General features: G+C 42.2%; 1 protein-coding gene across 1 annotated transcript in view; it reads left to right on the plus strand.

Moving 5' to 3' along the window:
* Positions 1–7,084: 7,084 nt before the first annotated feature.
* The window catches only part of Grb14 (growth factor receptor bound protein 14), a 112,276-nt gene continuing 101,882 nt past the window's right edge, over positions 7,085–17,478 (plus strand). The window contains exons 1-2 of the mRNA XM_038337031.2: positions 7,085–7,421; positions 8,695–8,827. Coding sequence (XP_038192959.1) covers positions 7,237–7,421; positions 8,695–8,827 — 318 coding nt within the window. The 5' untranslated portion in view covers positions 7,085–7,236. The remainder of the gene's footprint in view (positions 7,422–8,694; positions 8,828–17,478) is intronic.

Here is a 17,478-nt window from a genome sequence, read left to right on the forward strand (position 1 = left end):
CAATATTAACTGTTAGGATTTAGAAATGGGATCATATATTAAAAACTTCAGATGTTGAAAAAGCTTGGGGTCAGGGTGCTGGAGAGAAGGCTCAGAGGGGAAGACCGCTTGATACTCTTCTAGAGGACCCGAATTCAGTTCTTATCACCCACATTGGGCTGCTCACAACCCCATGTAACTTCAGTTCCAAGGGATCTGACACCTTCTTCTGGTCTCTGCAGGCACCAACCCAGACATAACATGCACACACACACACACACACACACACACACACACACACACTTAGATGAAAGTGATTTTCTTAGAAAAGACCATTTGTTGGCATAAGAATCAGAATACATAGCTAATAAATATGTTGAGATATTTATTAAAAGTTTCCTGCAGAGAAAATGATAAGGTCAAATAGGTTTGTAAGTACATTTTTATCAACCATTGGTGATACAGTAACCGTGGTAAAAGAAGACAAGGGTACAGTCTCCACTTTTATGATCTCCTGTTGTTTGTTATCCCTCAGGTTCACACGAGGATAAGAGAATTCAAGGTTGATGTCACTCATAAACAGGAACAAATTCTCTCAAACAAAATATCAGAAAATATCAAGCTATATAAAAAAGCATGAGTATTATTTACTTAAAAGTTTAAATATAATTTACTGTTAAAAAAGTATGCATAGTTTATTCCTTGAATGGAATGAATACCAACTTTGATGAATTTGGTCATCAGGAAAGTGCTTTTGCCAGAGTCAATGCCCATTTGCTATAAAGGTTCTTACAAACAGGGAAAGTGAGGAGCCCTCTTCCTTTATCTCATCAGGCGTACCCTTGATAAGTTCATGAAACCATCACATTTAATATGTATCTTCTTGGGATCAGGAATATAATTACGATCTTTGCTATTGACATTCTGCAATTTACTCACATTCCTAGGCAGTGAATAGAAAAACTAGAGGAAAAGATATAAAGGATGATAGGGGAAATTAGAAAGATAAAACTGCCCCTGTTCGGACAGGAGTTTGTACAGCGAAAACCTTTAAACATTTTACAGGTAAAATGTCAGATTCTAAATGTAAAGGTAATTATGTAGATAAATACCAGTATACCCTGTTGTGGGATATTTTGATTGTACTCTGATACTTCTGAGACAGCCAATAAATTAAACCTTGAATCAGGGGGCCGAGCCAGTGACTAACCCACTGAAATTAGCCAAAGTGAGGCCAGGAATTGTGATAGAGAAGAAGTAAAGGAGGAAAGGGTGGGGCTACCGTTGGGCACTTTTTTGTTTGTTTGTTTTGTTTATATAACAAGGAGGACACCTGTCTCTTGCTGGGTCTCTGGCCAAAAAGGTAAAGTCACCTGGTGACTTCTTGGCTTCTCCGACCTAGCAGGTTTTTACTCTCACATCTGACTTCCAAGTCTTTGTTGATAAACAGAAAGACAGAGACTTAATTTACACCTTCATCTTGTTGCTGAGATGGTAGAGTCAGGGCACAGGACTGGAAGGCCCTCCTGGCCTCAGCCTAAGTGGCTAGCTGCGCTCTGACTGGGGGACGTGGGGCCACAGATGGTAATTAAAATATCAGTAAATTTATTTGCAGCTGTTAAGCTGACAGAAAAACTACAATGCCCAATTCAATTATTTTTCTAATTATAAAAATGATAGAAATAAAAATTTAAAGATGTTATTCAAGATAGGAGAGTAATATTAACGGTCACTGTTTGTGGTGTTTGTGGGTGTGTGGTTGCACAAGCATGTAATTCCAGCTACTCAGGAGGCTGAGGTTGAAGGATCCCACCCATGGGAATACAGAATGAATTCCAAGCCAAATTGATAAGCTTAGTGAGACTGTGCTTCAAAAAAAAAAAAAAAACAAAACAAAACATAACCCAAAAAATCAAAACCCAAAACCCCCCAAACTAACAATTTTTTTTTAAAAAAAAAACAAAAACAAAATAACGACAAAAACCACCAAAGAGTAAGCTGAGTCAGTCAACAGTTGACCATGGATCAGGGAAGGGCTCATGAGGCCCTACTTTTCCCTTCTGAACTACTGACAACTGATAGATTCTGGGGGAGGGACAATTCCTAAGTTATATGTCAGAAGGTGAGCCCACCAGACTCCAATGAATAGTTCCAAACCTTTGGCCACACATAAAGTTTATGTTAAAACCCAAGAATCCCAAAAGAAAACAAAAAGACATAAATATGAGAGAGGTCCGTGGGGACATGGTAGGGATTATTGAGGTGGATAGGAAACAGGAGAGGGTTGGGGGTGATTAAACAGGAATACACTACACCGCTATATACATGTGTGAAATTGTCAAAGAACAAACCTAATCAATAATGAAATTTTGGGGGCAGGGACACAGGTCAAAGAATCCCAAGCTAGCACCATATTTTTTTTTTATTATAATGGGCAAACTCATGGAACAGGAACAGGAACGAGAAGCCTGACCTCAGGTGTGTAATGTGGAAATGAGAGAGAGAGAGGCGAGAGAGAGAGAGAGAGAGAGAGAGAGAGAGAGAGAGAGAGAGAGAGAGAGAGAGAGAGAGAGAGAGAGAGAGAGAGAGACACTCTGGGCAGGCTGGCAGTTTTCTCTGGGTACCCAAAAGGTCATGTCTTAACCTGGTCCTACCTCTTAAAGGCTGACAGAGGTTCCCCATCAATGAAACAATGGACATGTTCAGTGGTTGAACTTTTACTTAACAATTGCTACAACATCTACTCCGAAGCTATGGGAATTACTGCAACAAATTAAAGACATCCATCAACAGAAGGACTCAATGATTATTTATGTAGGAGCTTGTTCTTGTTCTGGTTAGTTTTTTGTCAACTTGGCACAAGCTAAAGTCAGTTCTCAAAAGCAGAACTTTAATTGAGATAAACCTCCATCAGATTGCCTGTAGGCAAGTCTATGGGGGCATTTTCTTGATTTCAGTGCCAACCGTGCCCATTCCTGGGCAGGTGAACCTGGGTGATTTAGAAAAGCAGGCCGAGCAAGCCATGGAAGCAAGCCAGTAAGCGGCATTTATGGTTTATATTTCAGTTCCTGTCGCTGAGTTCCTGTCCTGATTTCCTTCAAGAAGCTATAAGGTGAAATACCCCTCTCCACCAAGTTGCTTTTGGTCATGGTGATTATTTCAGCAGCAAAAGCCCTGATTAAGATAGAATTCATTTAAAACTATGATTTCTAACCAAATTGACATAAGGATCAAATGCAATCCTATGAAACATTTAAATCTGAAAGAAAGGTTATTCCTTTAGTGATTGCGACTGTTTATACTGAAAAAAGGAAAAAGAAAAAAGTCTTACCACATCTTCTCATTCTTACACCAAAATGAAAAACAAAACAAAAACTTCGACATGAGTATATCACTACATTGGGTGAACTCTCTATGCAGGATATGAAAAATACAATCGTGACAAAGACTAATTTGGCTATATTGTATTTTATTTTTAAACTTCTGCTTACTTTTGAGATACTGGAGATTCTAAAAGAGTGGTGGGGTCACAATCCCTTTGTGGGTGGAACAAGCCTTTCACAGGGATCACATACTAGATATCCAGCATCTCAGATATTTATGTTACAATTCATAACAGTAGCAAGCTTACAGTTACGAAGCAGCAATAAAAATAATTTTATGGTTGGGGGGGTCACAACATGAGCACTGTATTAAAGGGTCAAAGTGTGAGGAAGATTGAGAACCACTACACTAAATTTTCAGGCCCAGAGAGGAAGAAGATGTTTTGATATCTTGGAACCAACAAAGAGTTAGCCAACTGAAATACAAAGCGATGTATAACTGAGTTCTTAAAGAGATAAGTTGCTGGGGCCAGAGGGTGGCTCAGTGGGCAAGAGCACTAGCTGTTCTTTAGAGTACCCAGGTTCCATTCCCAATGCCCACATGGCAGTTTGCAACCATCTGTAACTCTAGTTACAGCGGATCTGATGTCCTCTTCTGATCTCCAGGGGCACCAGGCCTACACACGCTGTATGTGCATGCAGACAAAATACTGTACACATAAAATTAACAATCTATTAAACTTTTTTTTAAAAAAAACAAATAACCAATGATAAAAATTTGCAAGAGGTTTGATTTGAATTCAAATGGAAAATATGAATAAAACGTTACATGACTTCAATAGTTATTTTTTAAAGTATAATCCTACCTCCAGTATTGCTATTGCATTCATGAGAATTTTTGCTGGGAAAATTCTGATAATATAATATGTCAAGGCTGTGATGACAACTGTTGCAAAAAATTTGGAGAGCAGCATTATTGACAGAAGCTGACCCTCACATTCTATGACCTCAAATGTGATTGATTGCTACATGTACACCTTCCAGAATGTGTGCATGAGCACACCAAGGGTACAAGATGAACTCTGGAGTAAATGTGCATTAAAGTGAAAAGCACAGAGAGACTAGATATCTATCTCCATTATTCTAGGTTCATGCATTGTGGTGTTTTCATAGCAAAAGAAGTACAAGCTTTCTGTTACATACAAATATGGAAAAGCTCATCACAAACACATTGTTAGGAAACAGAATCAAGGGCGAAACGCCTAACTGATTCTGTCCGTATAAAGGTCAAAACCAGACAACCTCATTGATCATGTCTAGGGGTGGATAGTTACAGAGTTAAAGTAAAACTCAGGACTAGCTACCTTGAAAATCTTACTAGGAGAAGGGATGAGGCAGTTGGAGCTCTGGCCTGGGAGTGTATTGTCTTTCCTTATATAAAGGGGGCAGGAGAGTGGGGAGGATGAGATATTTTCTTCAAGGTTGAGGCTGGCTATCGTTTATCAGGGTAGGAAGTGAAGGGGGTAGGACAGGAGGGCAGAAGGGAAGAGGAGGCCCCCGGTGTGTGTGTGTGTGTGTGTGTGTGTGTGTGTGTCTGTGTCTGTGTGTGTGTGTGCGCGCGCGCGTATGTGTATGCTGAGGAGCAGGCAGACTGCGGCCTCTGCAAGCTGACAGGGTCAAGTCCAAAGGGCCCAAACTCACCCAGATCAACCAGCATCCCATTCTCTGGACCAACATATCTGCGTTATTGTCCCAGAAATCTTTGTCAGTTATAAGGAGGGGAAAAAAAAAACCCTATAATAATCCCCTCACCCCATTTTGTACAAAAGTCTCTCTATAGTTCCGGCAGTGCCCTGTAACTTTTATCACACATAGTCTCTTATTTAGAATAATTTCTTGTCATTTTTTCCTTTAAATGTGTTTGGTAATTCTTGGCACAAATACTCAAGCTGTTAGTGGTAGTTAATTTGATTGATACAAGACAAAGTATTTAGAGGAAGGGGAGCAGAGAAAAATGTAGAGCTCAATAAAAAGAAAAAAAATCTTATTCTTAGAGAGATCCCCTTTTCTCTTTCTCTTTATAAGGCCTTGTAAATTTCTACCCACGGGATTACAGGACCAGAGTCTGAAGGTGGATTCTTCCTTGACTTTTGGTGAGTGTAGGGATACCTGGAGACTGAAGACACATTTGCAGTCGCATTTGAATCAGCAAAGGCTCTTCCTTCCTTCACATCAAGAAGTTATCCTGGGAAGCCAAATAGAGTTCCCTGCAGGATGGTGGTCTTCCCAGGGATTGAAGGATTGAAGACGTGTATCAGCTTCTCTATAGTCCTTCCTCCACAAGATAAAAATAGAGAGCTCTCTCTGAGAGAGAGATAGAGATAGAGAGAGAGAGAGAGAGAGAGAGAGAGAGAGAGAGAGGCAGAGACTGTGTGTGTGTGCGCGCTGAGAGGGGACAGATTTTAGCCATTGATAAACTATACTGTGACAGTGTTCACACCCTACTATTATTATTATTTTTTTAGAGAGGAGAAACAGCTGCAAAATTTAAATAAAATTTAAAATCTAGGGGGTAAAATTTAGATAATGATAATAGTAAAGTTTTTTTTTTTCCTTTCTTTAGCTGAAGATATCTACAAACACAAACTTCATTTAGATTTTTCTGGAAACAGCTTCAATATACAAGAGGACTTTGCCATTAAGAGCACTGAAAACTCACACAGATAGGCCAGACCATAATTAAGGTAGTTAGATGTGAGCAAGGAGCCCGCTTGGTTGAAAAGTTTTGTCTATGATCAAGTAATATTAGTCTTAGCCTTCAGGAAAGCCACTGTTTTGTCCTGGGTTGGCCACTGCTGTCCACGAGGCCTCCTGGAAACCACAGAGGCCACATAGCCATATCTACTCATGTCCTTTTTTTAAAAAAATTATTCTTAATTTTGACTTTAGAAAAATGAAGAAATTGAGTATTTTCAATTTTTTGACTCAGGTGTTCCCAGTTCATGGAGTTGCCAGGCTTTAACCATGAAGCTAGTGACCTCTGCTTGTCCGATGGGAGAGGACACCCAGGCAGGGGACCAAGGGCAGCTCAATTTTCCAGGAGGAATGTTTACTTTGCCATGGGCAGAGGTCGCGAAGGTTAACTTAGTGAAACAGGTGCCAAGGCCAGATGATACCTAATTTGGTCAAAGAACAAAGAGCGTGTACAGTATTTGGAAATCCTCCACAGAGCACAGGGATGTGGGACACTTCTCACCAGTTCAAGGGAGTTTTTCTAAGATAGCAACTCCGTTCCTTTATCTTCACAATCCACTCCATCTCTTTCTGTGAAAAGGGGGAGACTGGGGTAAACCTAGCCCTATAACCCGCCTGGCACCCGGATACTCTGGACTCTGCCGGGGGATCCAACAGTTTAGGTGATCTCCCGCGGCCCTACAGGAATGGAAGGATCTAAGGATCAGTTCTACCCTGACCCCTGCAGGTTGGTTGTCCGTTCCTCGGAGCCCAGAGTGGCACTGGGCCCGTGGGACTCCCGGATTCAGCCTTGTGCTCGCTTGCCCACCTGAGAAGACGGCGATGGGGCCTCAGGAGCCAGTGGCCGAGGTCCCCGCGCGGCTGCAAAGTGACACCAGCGCCCCCGAGTGCCCGGGCCACGCGCAGGGCCCGCCAGGCTAGCGCGCCATCCTCCCCGCCCCCCGCACCGCTCCTCCCGGTCCCCACCCTCCACGTTCCCACCCTCCTCCTCCGCCCCCGCCCCTCCCCCGCTCCCCGCCCCACAGCGTCCCAGCCGCCCCGGCCGTGAGCGCAGGCGGCCCTGCCACCGCACCTGCTGGGCGCTCGCTCGCTGCTCGCACCCGCGCGCCACTGCTCGCACCCAGCCTTTCCCCACTGTCGTCGCGCGGTCGATGACTCCCCAGACCCCTGGCCGACGACCATGACCACATCCCTGCAAGGTGGGCAAAGCGCCGCGGGCCGGGCGGCCGCCCAGGACTCGCCGCTGGCCGGGCAGGTGTGCCGCGTTGCTCAGGGCAGGGGCGACGCCCATGACCCGGTGCGGGTCCCCGGACTGCACGCACTGTCGCCCGCCTCCGACGCGACCCACTGCGGTGCTGCAGACAGGTAGGCAGCTGTGGGGGGGGGGGGGGGAGGGGGAGAGGCGTCCGGGTTCGCAGTCAGCTGGGGTGAGGAGGCGGCCCAGGGGTGAGTGTGTGCCCAGAACCCGACCAAGTTTTAAAAGTGTCTGAAGACAATTCCCATGGAGCCAGCCCCCGCGGGGTCAGCAGGGTCTCAAGATGTCCAGGTGCCCGGTTATAAATAGCATCGCGGGTCGGGGGAGAGCTGTCTGTCTCACCTCTGCCTTTTAGTGTGAACCAGGAGGCCACACTCCAGACTGACCACACTCAGCTCCTGGGTGACCCTTTTCATACTACACTATAGGCTTCAAAAACCGAAGCGTGAATGCGTTCACCTCCCACGTAGAGTCTTCCGGGGACCCCGGAGACGCAAAGCAGGATTGACATTTGAGCAGTCTTTATGTTCCACAGGAAAGAGCAGAGGCTTTCAAAGGTTTCCCATTTCCACAGAAATCAGCACCAAGTGCCTTCGGAGTTGTCATACTTTAAGAAAGAAAAAAGGCGACAACAGTATATATATATATATATATATATATATATATATATATATATATATATATATATATATAAACTGTGGCCCTTTGCAGGCATACATGCAAATACCACTCTTGCTTCTTTGTCAGGATTGCAAAGTGCTCTGGCTTCAGCCAAGTTAAAACAACTCACCAGCGGGCTAGCGGACATTCATGCTAACACGTTTTATTGACTTACCTTCCCAGAAGGACTGCCTTGATGTTCAGTATCTATAAGCACTTGAAAAAAACGAACAGACTGTGTGTGGGCAACATTGTGAATGAAATTTGAAGCGAGATGAACCACATCTATATTTAATAAATCATAACTTCCAGCAGTGATGAGTAAAAATTCCTGGGGATGAGTTCATTGGATGTAACTTACAGATTTTGTCAATTTAATAGGCGCCAGGCAATGGCTCATCCCTCGGGGTAATGTTTGCATAAATCATGACGTGGCCTGTATTGGTGTTCAGGAAAATCCTGAGTGCAGGAAATGGAGTGATCATGCCTAGTGAGGTTTTGGGGGGGGGGAGCGTGTGGGGAGGGGGGGCTACAGAATTATTTGTGCTAGTCGGCATATTTTCTTTTGCTCCACAGAGAGATAGTGCTTTCCTGTAACTTGTATAGTGTTGGCATTGTCACAGAGTGGTGCCCATTAGCCTGAACAAATGCTCTTTCCCCTGACAGCAATTATATTTTACATTCGGTTTTATGTAAATGACGTCCTATGTTCTCTTGGTGTAGGAGAAAAAAGAACGATCTGGATGTTCTGGAAATGCCATCTATTCCCAACCCCTTTCCTGAGCTCTGCTGTTCTCCGATTACCTCTGTGCTGTCGGCAGGCCTGTTTCCCAGAGCAAACTCAAGGAAGAAGCAGGTATGTGCTTCTCGGTTTGGAAAATTCTAGTGTCTTCAGAGGTGTAAGTCCACGCAGACTTAAAAGAATTTTTCGATAAAGCATCAAGAGAGAATTTGCTCGACTCATGCTACATTACCCTTGCTGAAGAAGTCTCTGAGATGACCTTCCTTTTGTGGCCTCAGTTTCCTCAGCTGTATAGCGGCAATGTCCGAAAGATCCCTTAGAATCTTGGGGAAGAGTAAGCGAGATGCGCACTGTCCTTGTGGGCTACAGTCATTCACTAGGTAGATGGGACAGTTGTGTGCGATAACAGGTTATCAATTTCAAATTTCAATGTTAATTGGAAGGGATGGGGCAGTAGTAGCGGGTGGGTAGGGATTGACTCTTTGTTTGCTTTTAACAATATCTTTCCGCTTACACATTTCATCCTACGTTAACCTCAGTTACCAAGGGAGAGTGCTGTAAAGAACCTGTCAGGAATGGTGAGATGGTTCAGTAGGTGAAGGGTTTTGCTGCCTGGCCTGAGGATCTGAGTTTGATTCCTGGGACCCATATGCTAGAAGGAGATAACTGAGTCCCAAAAGGTTTTCTCATACTTCTCAGTGGGTTCTATGGCATGTACATGTGGATAAACACCACACACACACACACACACACACACACACACACACACAGACACACATACACACAGATAAACACACACATGCATACACACACCATCTTTTAAAAAAGGATTCTGCATAAGGTAATGGAAGTCCAGGGGCTGAAAATACTTTCCAATAAGTTCCACATTTTGGAATCTCCAGTTGCAGAAGATACCTGACTTGGAGGTAAGGATCAGAAAATGAATTTTTATTTTTGTATTTTCTTTCTTGTTTAAGTCTAACTTATACAAATCAGATTGCAATGTCCACGCATCCAAGAGATGATGCCTCATGATTATACACTTTGGGAGAGAAAAAGCAACACATCCTAGAATTATTCATCTCTTCTCATGGACTTATTCCAGTTTTGAACCAGCAAAAGAAAGAAGAGCTTCACTTGACAAAATCCACCTGTTCTTTTACAGGGAAGGAACCATAAAATTCAACACTCAGATAACTGTGGGGAGGGGAGGGGAGGAGACAGGCAGCCATGTTTTCATCTGTTCTTTTTCCTTTCCCCCTCCCCGCCCTTTTTAACCTCTGATAGGTTCAGTGATGTAGTTTTTCTTAGGGAAAGGGAGGAAATACTAAGGGAAGTAGGCATATTTTTGTTACAAGGCAGCAATAATGGACATAGCAAGAAATGTGCATGCAGGAGTTTCACAGGTGTGCAAGCGCTGTGTGATGTGTGGATGGAGAGGCCCGAAGTCAATGTTAAGTGTCTTCCTCAAGCTCTCCATCCCTTCTTTTTAGAGTTATGTATTTAGTTCTCCTCCCACCTCTCTCTTTATTTTCATGTGAAGGTCAGAGGACAGATTTCAGGATTGCGATCTGCTTCCACTATGTGGGACCTAGGGATCCAGCTCAGGTCATCAGACTTGGCAATAAGTGCTTTCATCCACTGATACATCTTTTATCCCCACCCCACCCCCCACACAACCTTTCTCTTTAAGGCAGGTTTTTCTCTCGCTGAACCTGGAACTCAGCAATTTTGCTAGACAGGCTGGCCAGTGAGCTCCAGGGAACTAAATGTCTCCAACTGTACAGGTGCACACTATCATCTCCAACATTTGGAAATGTATTTTTGATGGTAGTTGGGAAAGACTAAGAGGGTCCATTCTCATCAGAGTAAGATTTAAAGTCTGATAGCAAAGCTGCACATAGTTTTACTGAAATATCCCGGCACATTGAGAGTTTGGGCATGGAGTTAGGGATGACAGATTTAAGTGTGTGCTCTGTTGCATTGTTTTTATCCTGGGTGAGGAACAATCTAAATAACGTTGGCATACTATTCAATTGGAGGAATTTATCAGACAGTTTCTTCAGTCGTGGAAGACCACACACTTCTCACATTATCCTAGACAGTAGACACCTAAGCAGGTAGAGATGTTCCCCAAGGAGTGATTGGCAAAGCAGGCTGCTGTATGTGGCTGGGGTAGAGGCTGGAAAGAGGAAAAATGGTTGAAAGAGTGGACTGGGAAGACTTTCTTTTTAATGTTGTGAGTAAACATAGGATCGTTCTGTCTAAAAGAAATTCTGATAGAACAGGCTGAGTTCATAATCACAAGGGAGAATAGGTATTGGTGTGTTCATGCTCATGGGTGGTGCAGTTAGTGGTGACTTTCAACTAGACAAAATCCAGACTCACCTCGGAAGTGGGCCTCTGGGTGTACTGCAGGGATTATCTTGAATTGGTCTAATCTGATGTGGGAAGATTTCTTCCTGGAGGTGGGACCATTCTCTGAGCAGAGACACCTGACTGGATAAGATGGAGAAACTGAGTGAGTTGAGCAGGCAGGCATCCATCCGTTCATCTCTCTTTCCTGTGGATGCAATGTAATTAACCGTCTCAAGCCTTGCTGCTGTGACTTCCCTGGCAATGGTGGACTGTAACCTTGAACTGTGAGCTAAACTAAAACTTTCCCTCTTAAGTTGCTTTCATCATCGTATTTTATCTCAGCAAAGAGAAAGAAACCAAGATTAGAAGAGAAAGAGGGTGCCTAGGTCTCAGACTTTGAAGTGCCTTCGGATCAGGCGGAGGCATTGACAATGGTTTTTCAAGTTAGGAAGATGGAAAATCAGGGAAAAGGTGACTCGTTGCTCACTCCAACAGGTTTCCTTTCTGCCCTTGCAGCCTGTGTCCGGCCTGACAGAGAACACTGCACACACACAGGAGGCTGAGCCAATTTATGAGCTAGTGCTGGCTGACTTACTGGTGCCAATTCCTGAGGGGTGTCCCACCTCCCAAAAACACTTTTGTCTGTCTCTGCCTGGGTCCAGGACTGATAACTTCATGTAGAGGATGTCCAATGTTGAAGAAGAAGATAGATTTCCCCTTTCTTCTTCTTTTTCCCCTTTTACCTCTCTTAAACTTTGCATTGAGAATTTATCTTTAATTTTAATTACTTTGTACAATCTCAGTTCTTTGGGATGTGGTGCTTTTGGGTGTAGAGTACTCATGGCTCTCTATATTAGTTATTTCCATAGGCTCACACAGGTTTATCACACACAGGCCCACATAGGTTTATCACACACAGGCATGGCCCACCCCCCTTGTTACAAGACAGTACTTCTGGCCCCAATATCTGCAGCCTTTGGATGAGATGATGTGTATGATGGTATGTCACTACATTGCCCCTCCCAATATGATTTACAGTTAAAACACAGAAACATGACACCTTTTTATGCATCCTCTTTCATTTGTTAAATCATTCCAGACATGTTGGAAGAAAGTATTTTTTTTCCTCTCCCTAGGGGGGGAAAAATGAAGAATCGCTACTTGTTATTTACAAATGGATGTCTAAAAAGTTTGAGAGACTCCAGACTAGAAATGTTAAATTTCATTTGACCTGTCAAAGCTACAGTCAAAATAAGGCCACAAGTGTGCATCCAAATAAACATCTTGAGATGCTTCCATGAGTGTGATTGGTATATTGCACTGGAGCCACAAATAGGATGGGCTTTATCTCTTTGGCAAGTAATATGTGCCAAAGCATGTAGTGCTGTGTGAGTTCAGTATTATCTTAACACGAGAACTAGGATGGAAATCTCTTCTTTAGTTTCCACCCTCTTTGTTTTAATGTTAACCACATCAAATCATGAGCCTGCTTCTATGTGTTTGACAGTAATAGCTATTTAAAGAATTCCTTCCTTTAACATATGTGATTCAGGAAAATTACTTACATTAAAATGATTTTCATTGTGTAAAGAAATGTCTTTTATAACTTCTAAAAGAAATTTGCTAGGAAATTATCCTTTACTGATGGATGCCAAAGACCCATTTGAAGACACTTGGAGAATAGGAAAAAGGAAGAGATTTTGATCTTCATAGCAAAATCATTTCTTGTGTTGATTTTTAGACCTTAAATAAGTTTTGAGCTTGGACACAGTTTGTGGTGGGTTTCTGGTCAGTTGACTCCCAGGACTGTCTAGGGTAGCTAATGCAGAATAAGGTGCTGGACATTTTCAAGATTCAACCCAGTGAAGAATCATGACACTGAATGCTAGGACTGGGAGGGATACTTGAGATCATCTACTGCCCTACTTTCATTGCTTTGTAAATTGTGTCCAAGTGATGCTAGGTACTTAAAGGTGATGTAACTAGAACTTGGCAATTGCATTTTTTCAGGACTTGACAGTAGTATTTTTTTCAGGAGGTACAAATCTCCAGTGACAGCAAGGACCAACGACCATGTAACTAGTGTAGGTAATAAACTCTTGTGAACATTCTTAGCTATGGCCCTACCTTCAATACATGACAACAGGTCCAACTAACCCTGTCTGTTAATATGCATCTAAAGATGTTGAATTTCTTTCTTTCTTTTTCTCTTTTTTGAAATACAACTCTATGATTTTCCAATGGCTTTGATCTCCTAAAATTGATATGAATAAATCAAAGAATTAGTTACATCAAATCATATTTGTTAGTATTGTGAATAACCAACTTTCATATGCAGTTTGTGATTGTTGGTAAACATCCCAGGAGAGTATTAGAATGTAGTGGGTCATTGTAGGCTGCCTTATCAATCTAGTATATATAGAAGGCTGAGTCAGAAAGATTGTCAGTTCAAGGTCACAAGGTATGTATAGTGCATCCAATAGAATATAATATCTTTATGTGCTCTGTGATAGATATATACTGTTTCTAGTCTGTCCTGCAGCATTTTTCTTTCCCTCCCTCTTTCTTTCCTTCCCTTTTCCTCTTCTTTCTTTCTTTCTTTCTTTCTTTCTTTCTTTCTTTCTTTCTTTCTTTCTTTTTCTTTCTGACTTTCTTTCTTCCTGTCTGTCTGTCTGTCTGTCTGTCTGTATTTCTTGAGGCAGGATCTCTATGTAGCCCTGGATGACCTGACACTCGCTATGTAGAAGAGGTTGACATTGAACTCACAAAGTTCCACTTGTCCCTGAGTTCTGAGTGCTGGGAGTAATGTGTGTACCATAACTCTCAGCCCCTGTAGTCTCTTCAAATATACTTTATGAAACAAAAATGTCTTCCAAATAATTAAGACATTAATTTTCCATATTCTTTGCCTTAGATTTCCTAAGGAAATTTCCTCTAATGTGTTGATGTTCAAAAGATAACTGTAGAAAGAAGTTTTTGTCCCACCCAGCCACACAGCTGTTAAGTCCCGAAGAAACACACAGAGGCTTATATTAATTAACAACTGTTTGACCTCTTAGCTCAGGCTTATTATTAACTAACTCTTACAACTTAAATTAACCTATAATTCTTGTCTATGTTTAGCCACATGGCTTGTTACCTTTTATCAGTAAGGCATTCTCATCTTGCTTCCTCTGTGTCTGGGTGTTGACTGCACCTGCCTTTCTTCTTCTCAGAATTCTCTTAGTCTGGTCACCCTGCTTATTTCCTATTTCCTGCCTGGCTACTGGCCAGTCAGCATTTTATTAAACTAATATGAGTGACAAATCTTTATAGTGTGCAAGAGCATTGTCCTACAGCATATAACTAGATCTTTATCTTCCAATTAAAAGTCCTTATGCCATTGTGATGCCAATAATTATCCCACTGTGTATGCTGTCAAGCCTGTATGTGTGGTCCAAAGGATTTATGTATGCTATTCTATATTCACTACTCTAATATGCATAAAAACAGAGAAAGAAAGTCTACCCAGAAGCTCTTAGTCCCCATACTCAGTGATTATCAAGAGTTTGCTTAGTTTACTTCAGCTATTCCTTTAAAAAATTACAACTTTTGTGGGGATATTTTGGAGAAAATCTAAGGCATTCTATCATTGTAACCTTCTGCCTAGCTTTTATATGTGAGCCCTGAAAAATACATTTAAGAACTATAATCCAAATAGTATTGTTTCCTAACAAAATAATTCCTTGATATCATTTGTAAACACTCATAATCAAATTTTCTCAGTTGGGATGACACAAGAAACATTCACATTACATATTGATTATGCTTCAAATGTCTGAAAATTAGCTCTTTGGAAGTCTGAATTTATCTTCAGATGAAAACACATCCTAAATTGTATTTAGGTCCTCCAAGCTATTCTACAAAATTCCATTTAATATGAAATGAAGTGCAATATATATACATTTGCAAGAAAAAATAATAGAAACAATGCTTGTTTCTATTAGAATGTCAAGCAACTCTATCTCCATCACAGTCATTTGCTCCTTTTGAATGGTGCTATTTGACAAATATCATTGTTATTTTGGAGAATGTAAGGGTGTACAGATATTGCAGCACTGTTAAAGTGGTCTGTAAGAGCCAAGGTTTCTCAATGGGTCCTCAAAATCCCCCTTTTGTGGAGAATTTTCACTTCTTGCAGAAGTCCTTGAAGAATAACGTCTCTGAGAAGGAGAGGGGAAATGGACTCCTTGTGTGTTTTCTTTGCTGTGTGCACAAAATCATCCGTTCCCTTCTGTGCCCCTTTTAGAGCTTGTCAATATGGCTTTGAAAAGCTGTGGAGAAAGCTCTTTAGTTGAGAGAAGGTGGGAACATTGCAAATGGACTTTGATTGTTATCTCAACCATGTATTGATTCTCTGGAAGAAACAGAGCCTCACATGAACTGGCTGGGAAAGTTATGTTTTAGTACGAAAGTACAAAAGTTCACTGGTTTCATGAGAGACTGGAACTGCAAAGTAGAATCTCAACAAAACCCAGGGCAACCAAGATCTCACTCTTTCCTCTCAGACACATCTCCTAGCCAGTGCTTCTTGCAACTTCACTTTGTCGTCTTAGTTTCTGTGTTCTTCTTCACCAATGGCTGCCCTTCGGTTCTCTTAGTAGTGGTTCAGTATGTGAAAACTGACAAGAGTCTCCCAGGCTATCCAACTCTGAAACAGTTGTGGTCAAAGGGGACAGAAGGACCTGTCCACTGCATGCTCATCTAGTGTGTGGGAGGGTCTTCAAGGAAGGGAAGGTTCAGCAGGCATGACAAAGAGAGACAGAGAAAAACCCCAGATGCAAAAAGAGCTTCCCTAGAGCCTGTGTCTGAGAGCGCACCAAAGCTAACTCTTTTTTTTTTTCTTTTGGTTTTTCGAGACAGGGTTTCTCTGTGGCTTTGGAGCCTGTCCTGGAACTAGCTCTTGTAGACCAGGCTGGTCTCGAACTCACAGAGATCCGCCTGCCTCTGCCTCCCGAGTGCTGGGATTAAAGGCGTGCGCCACCACCGCCCGGCTCAAAGCTAACTCTTGATAGGCATGTGTGACAGTGGTGACCACCAATCAGCTGTCTGACTTTGCCTGTGCTCTTTAGTGTCCACAGGTTTGTTTTAATTTACGTCTTCTACATGAAGCCTATTTTCTGTGTAGTGGTTTCTGTTGATGCCACTCTTCAGAGATGGTGAGATAGTCTTGAGCTTCATGAAGGATACTGGCCTCTGATGATGGATGGCACTGTCAGCCTAGGCTCATCTCCGCTTTGTATAACTGACTTTCATTTACAACAGAAGACAGATAGCTCGTTACACTCTGGTTTCCCTAGCCCATCACCCACTTCAGAGAATTCTAATTGGAAGTTTATTTACCTCCAACATTTGGTTCATTTTGAGGGCACATTTTTCAGTTCATCTTTATTTTTCACATTTTAAAAGCTTGGCTTCTGTTTTGATTTTGCCTCAGGGTACAGATTATGGTCTGTCTGGGGAAGGAAAATTGGAGTCATTCACTGTTCAGTATAAATGTGTATCTTAATATAATAATTCCTCAGACTTTCATATATTGCTTTGGAGAAAATGCTAATTTATATGGATAAGCAATAAATTCTATTGTGTGAATACACACCCTTAATAAGTAGAGATTAACAAACTAAGGAATTACCTTTAAGACACTTAAAGGGCAGGTAAAGGGAGAACCTTGGAAACAGAAACCCTTGGCCCTGGCAAAGGAATAGAAAATAAGACTCTAAGGCAATTTAGAAGCTAAATGAGAGTGAACACAGGAAGAAACTCCCTTGCTTTCATGAAGTCTTATATTTAACAATATTCAAAGCCACAGAGAAAAATGAATGCAAACAGAAGACTTGAACTCCTTAATCTGCTTACAGTGTCTCCATCCCTAGAGGTCACTAGTGAGTTAGTTTGAGGGTTATCCACATGTGTGATTGCATAGATGAAACACTGTATGTGTTATTTTGGAATCCTTGTAACTCGAGAGCATTGTGAATTTACAGCATCCTGTGCTTAGCACTGTATCTGTGGGATGATGTGAGTCAGTGTGTTGTGATTGAAAGATGTTAGAGTGGGGACCAACACACCCACAGTATAATAGCATCCTACTGCTTCTGACAAATGTGGTATCAGACCACTGCCCACGCTTCCCAGGCCTTGGAGTTCTGTCATTTTGTTTTGGTTCCAGAGCAGGTGAATCCTATGACTTTTATGTCACTCATGACTCCTGTGTAGTAGACAGAAGATTCATAGGAGGATGTCTTTCTTTTTCTCACTAGATGCCTTTCAGAGCTTCTTCCATGATCACTATTGATAAAGAACACATCTGAGGTGAGATGGGACAAGGGCGACAGTCCCTCCTCCACGGAGAGGGTGAGAATAGG

The sequence above is a fragment of the Arvicola amphibius genome, chromosome 7, assembly GCF_903992535.2.
Source record: "Arvicola amphibius chromosome 7, mArvAmp1.2, whole genome shotgun sequence".
Classification (NCBI taxonomy): Eukaryota; Metazoa; Chordata; class Mammalia; order Rodentia; family Cricetidae; genus Arvicola; species Arvicola amphibius.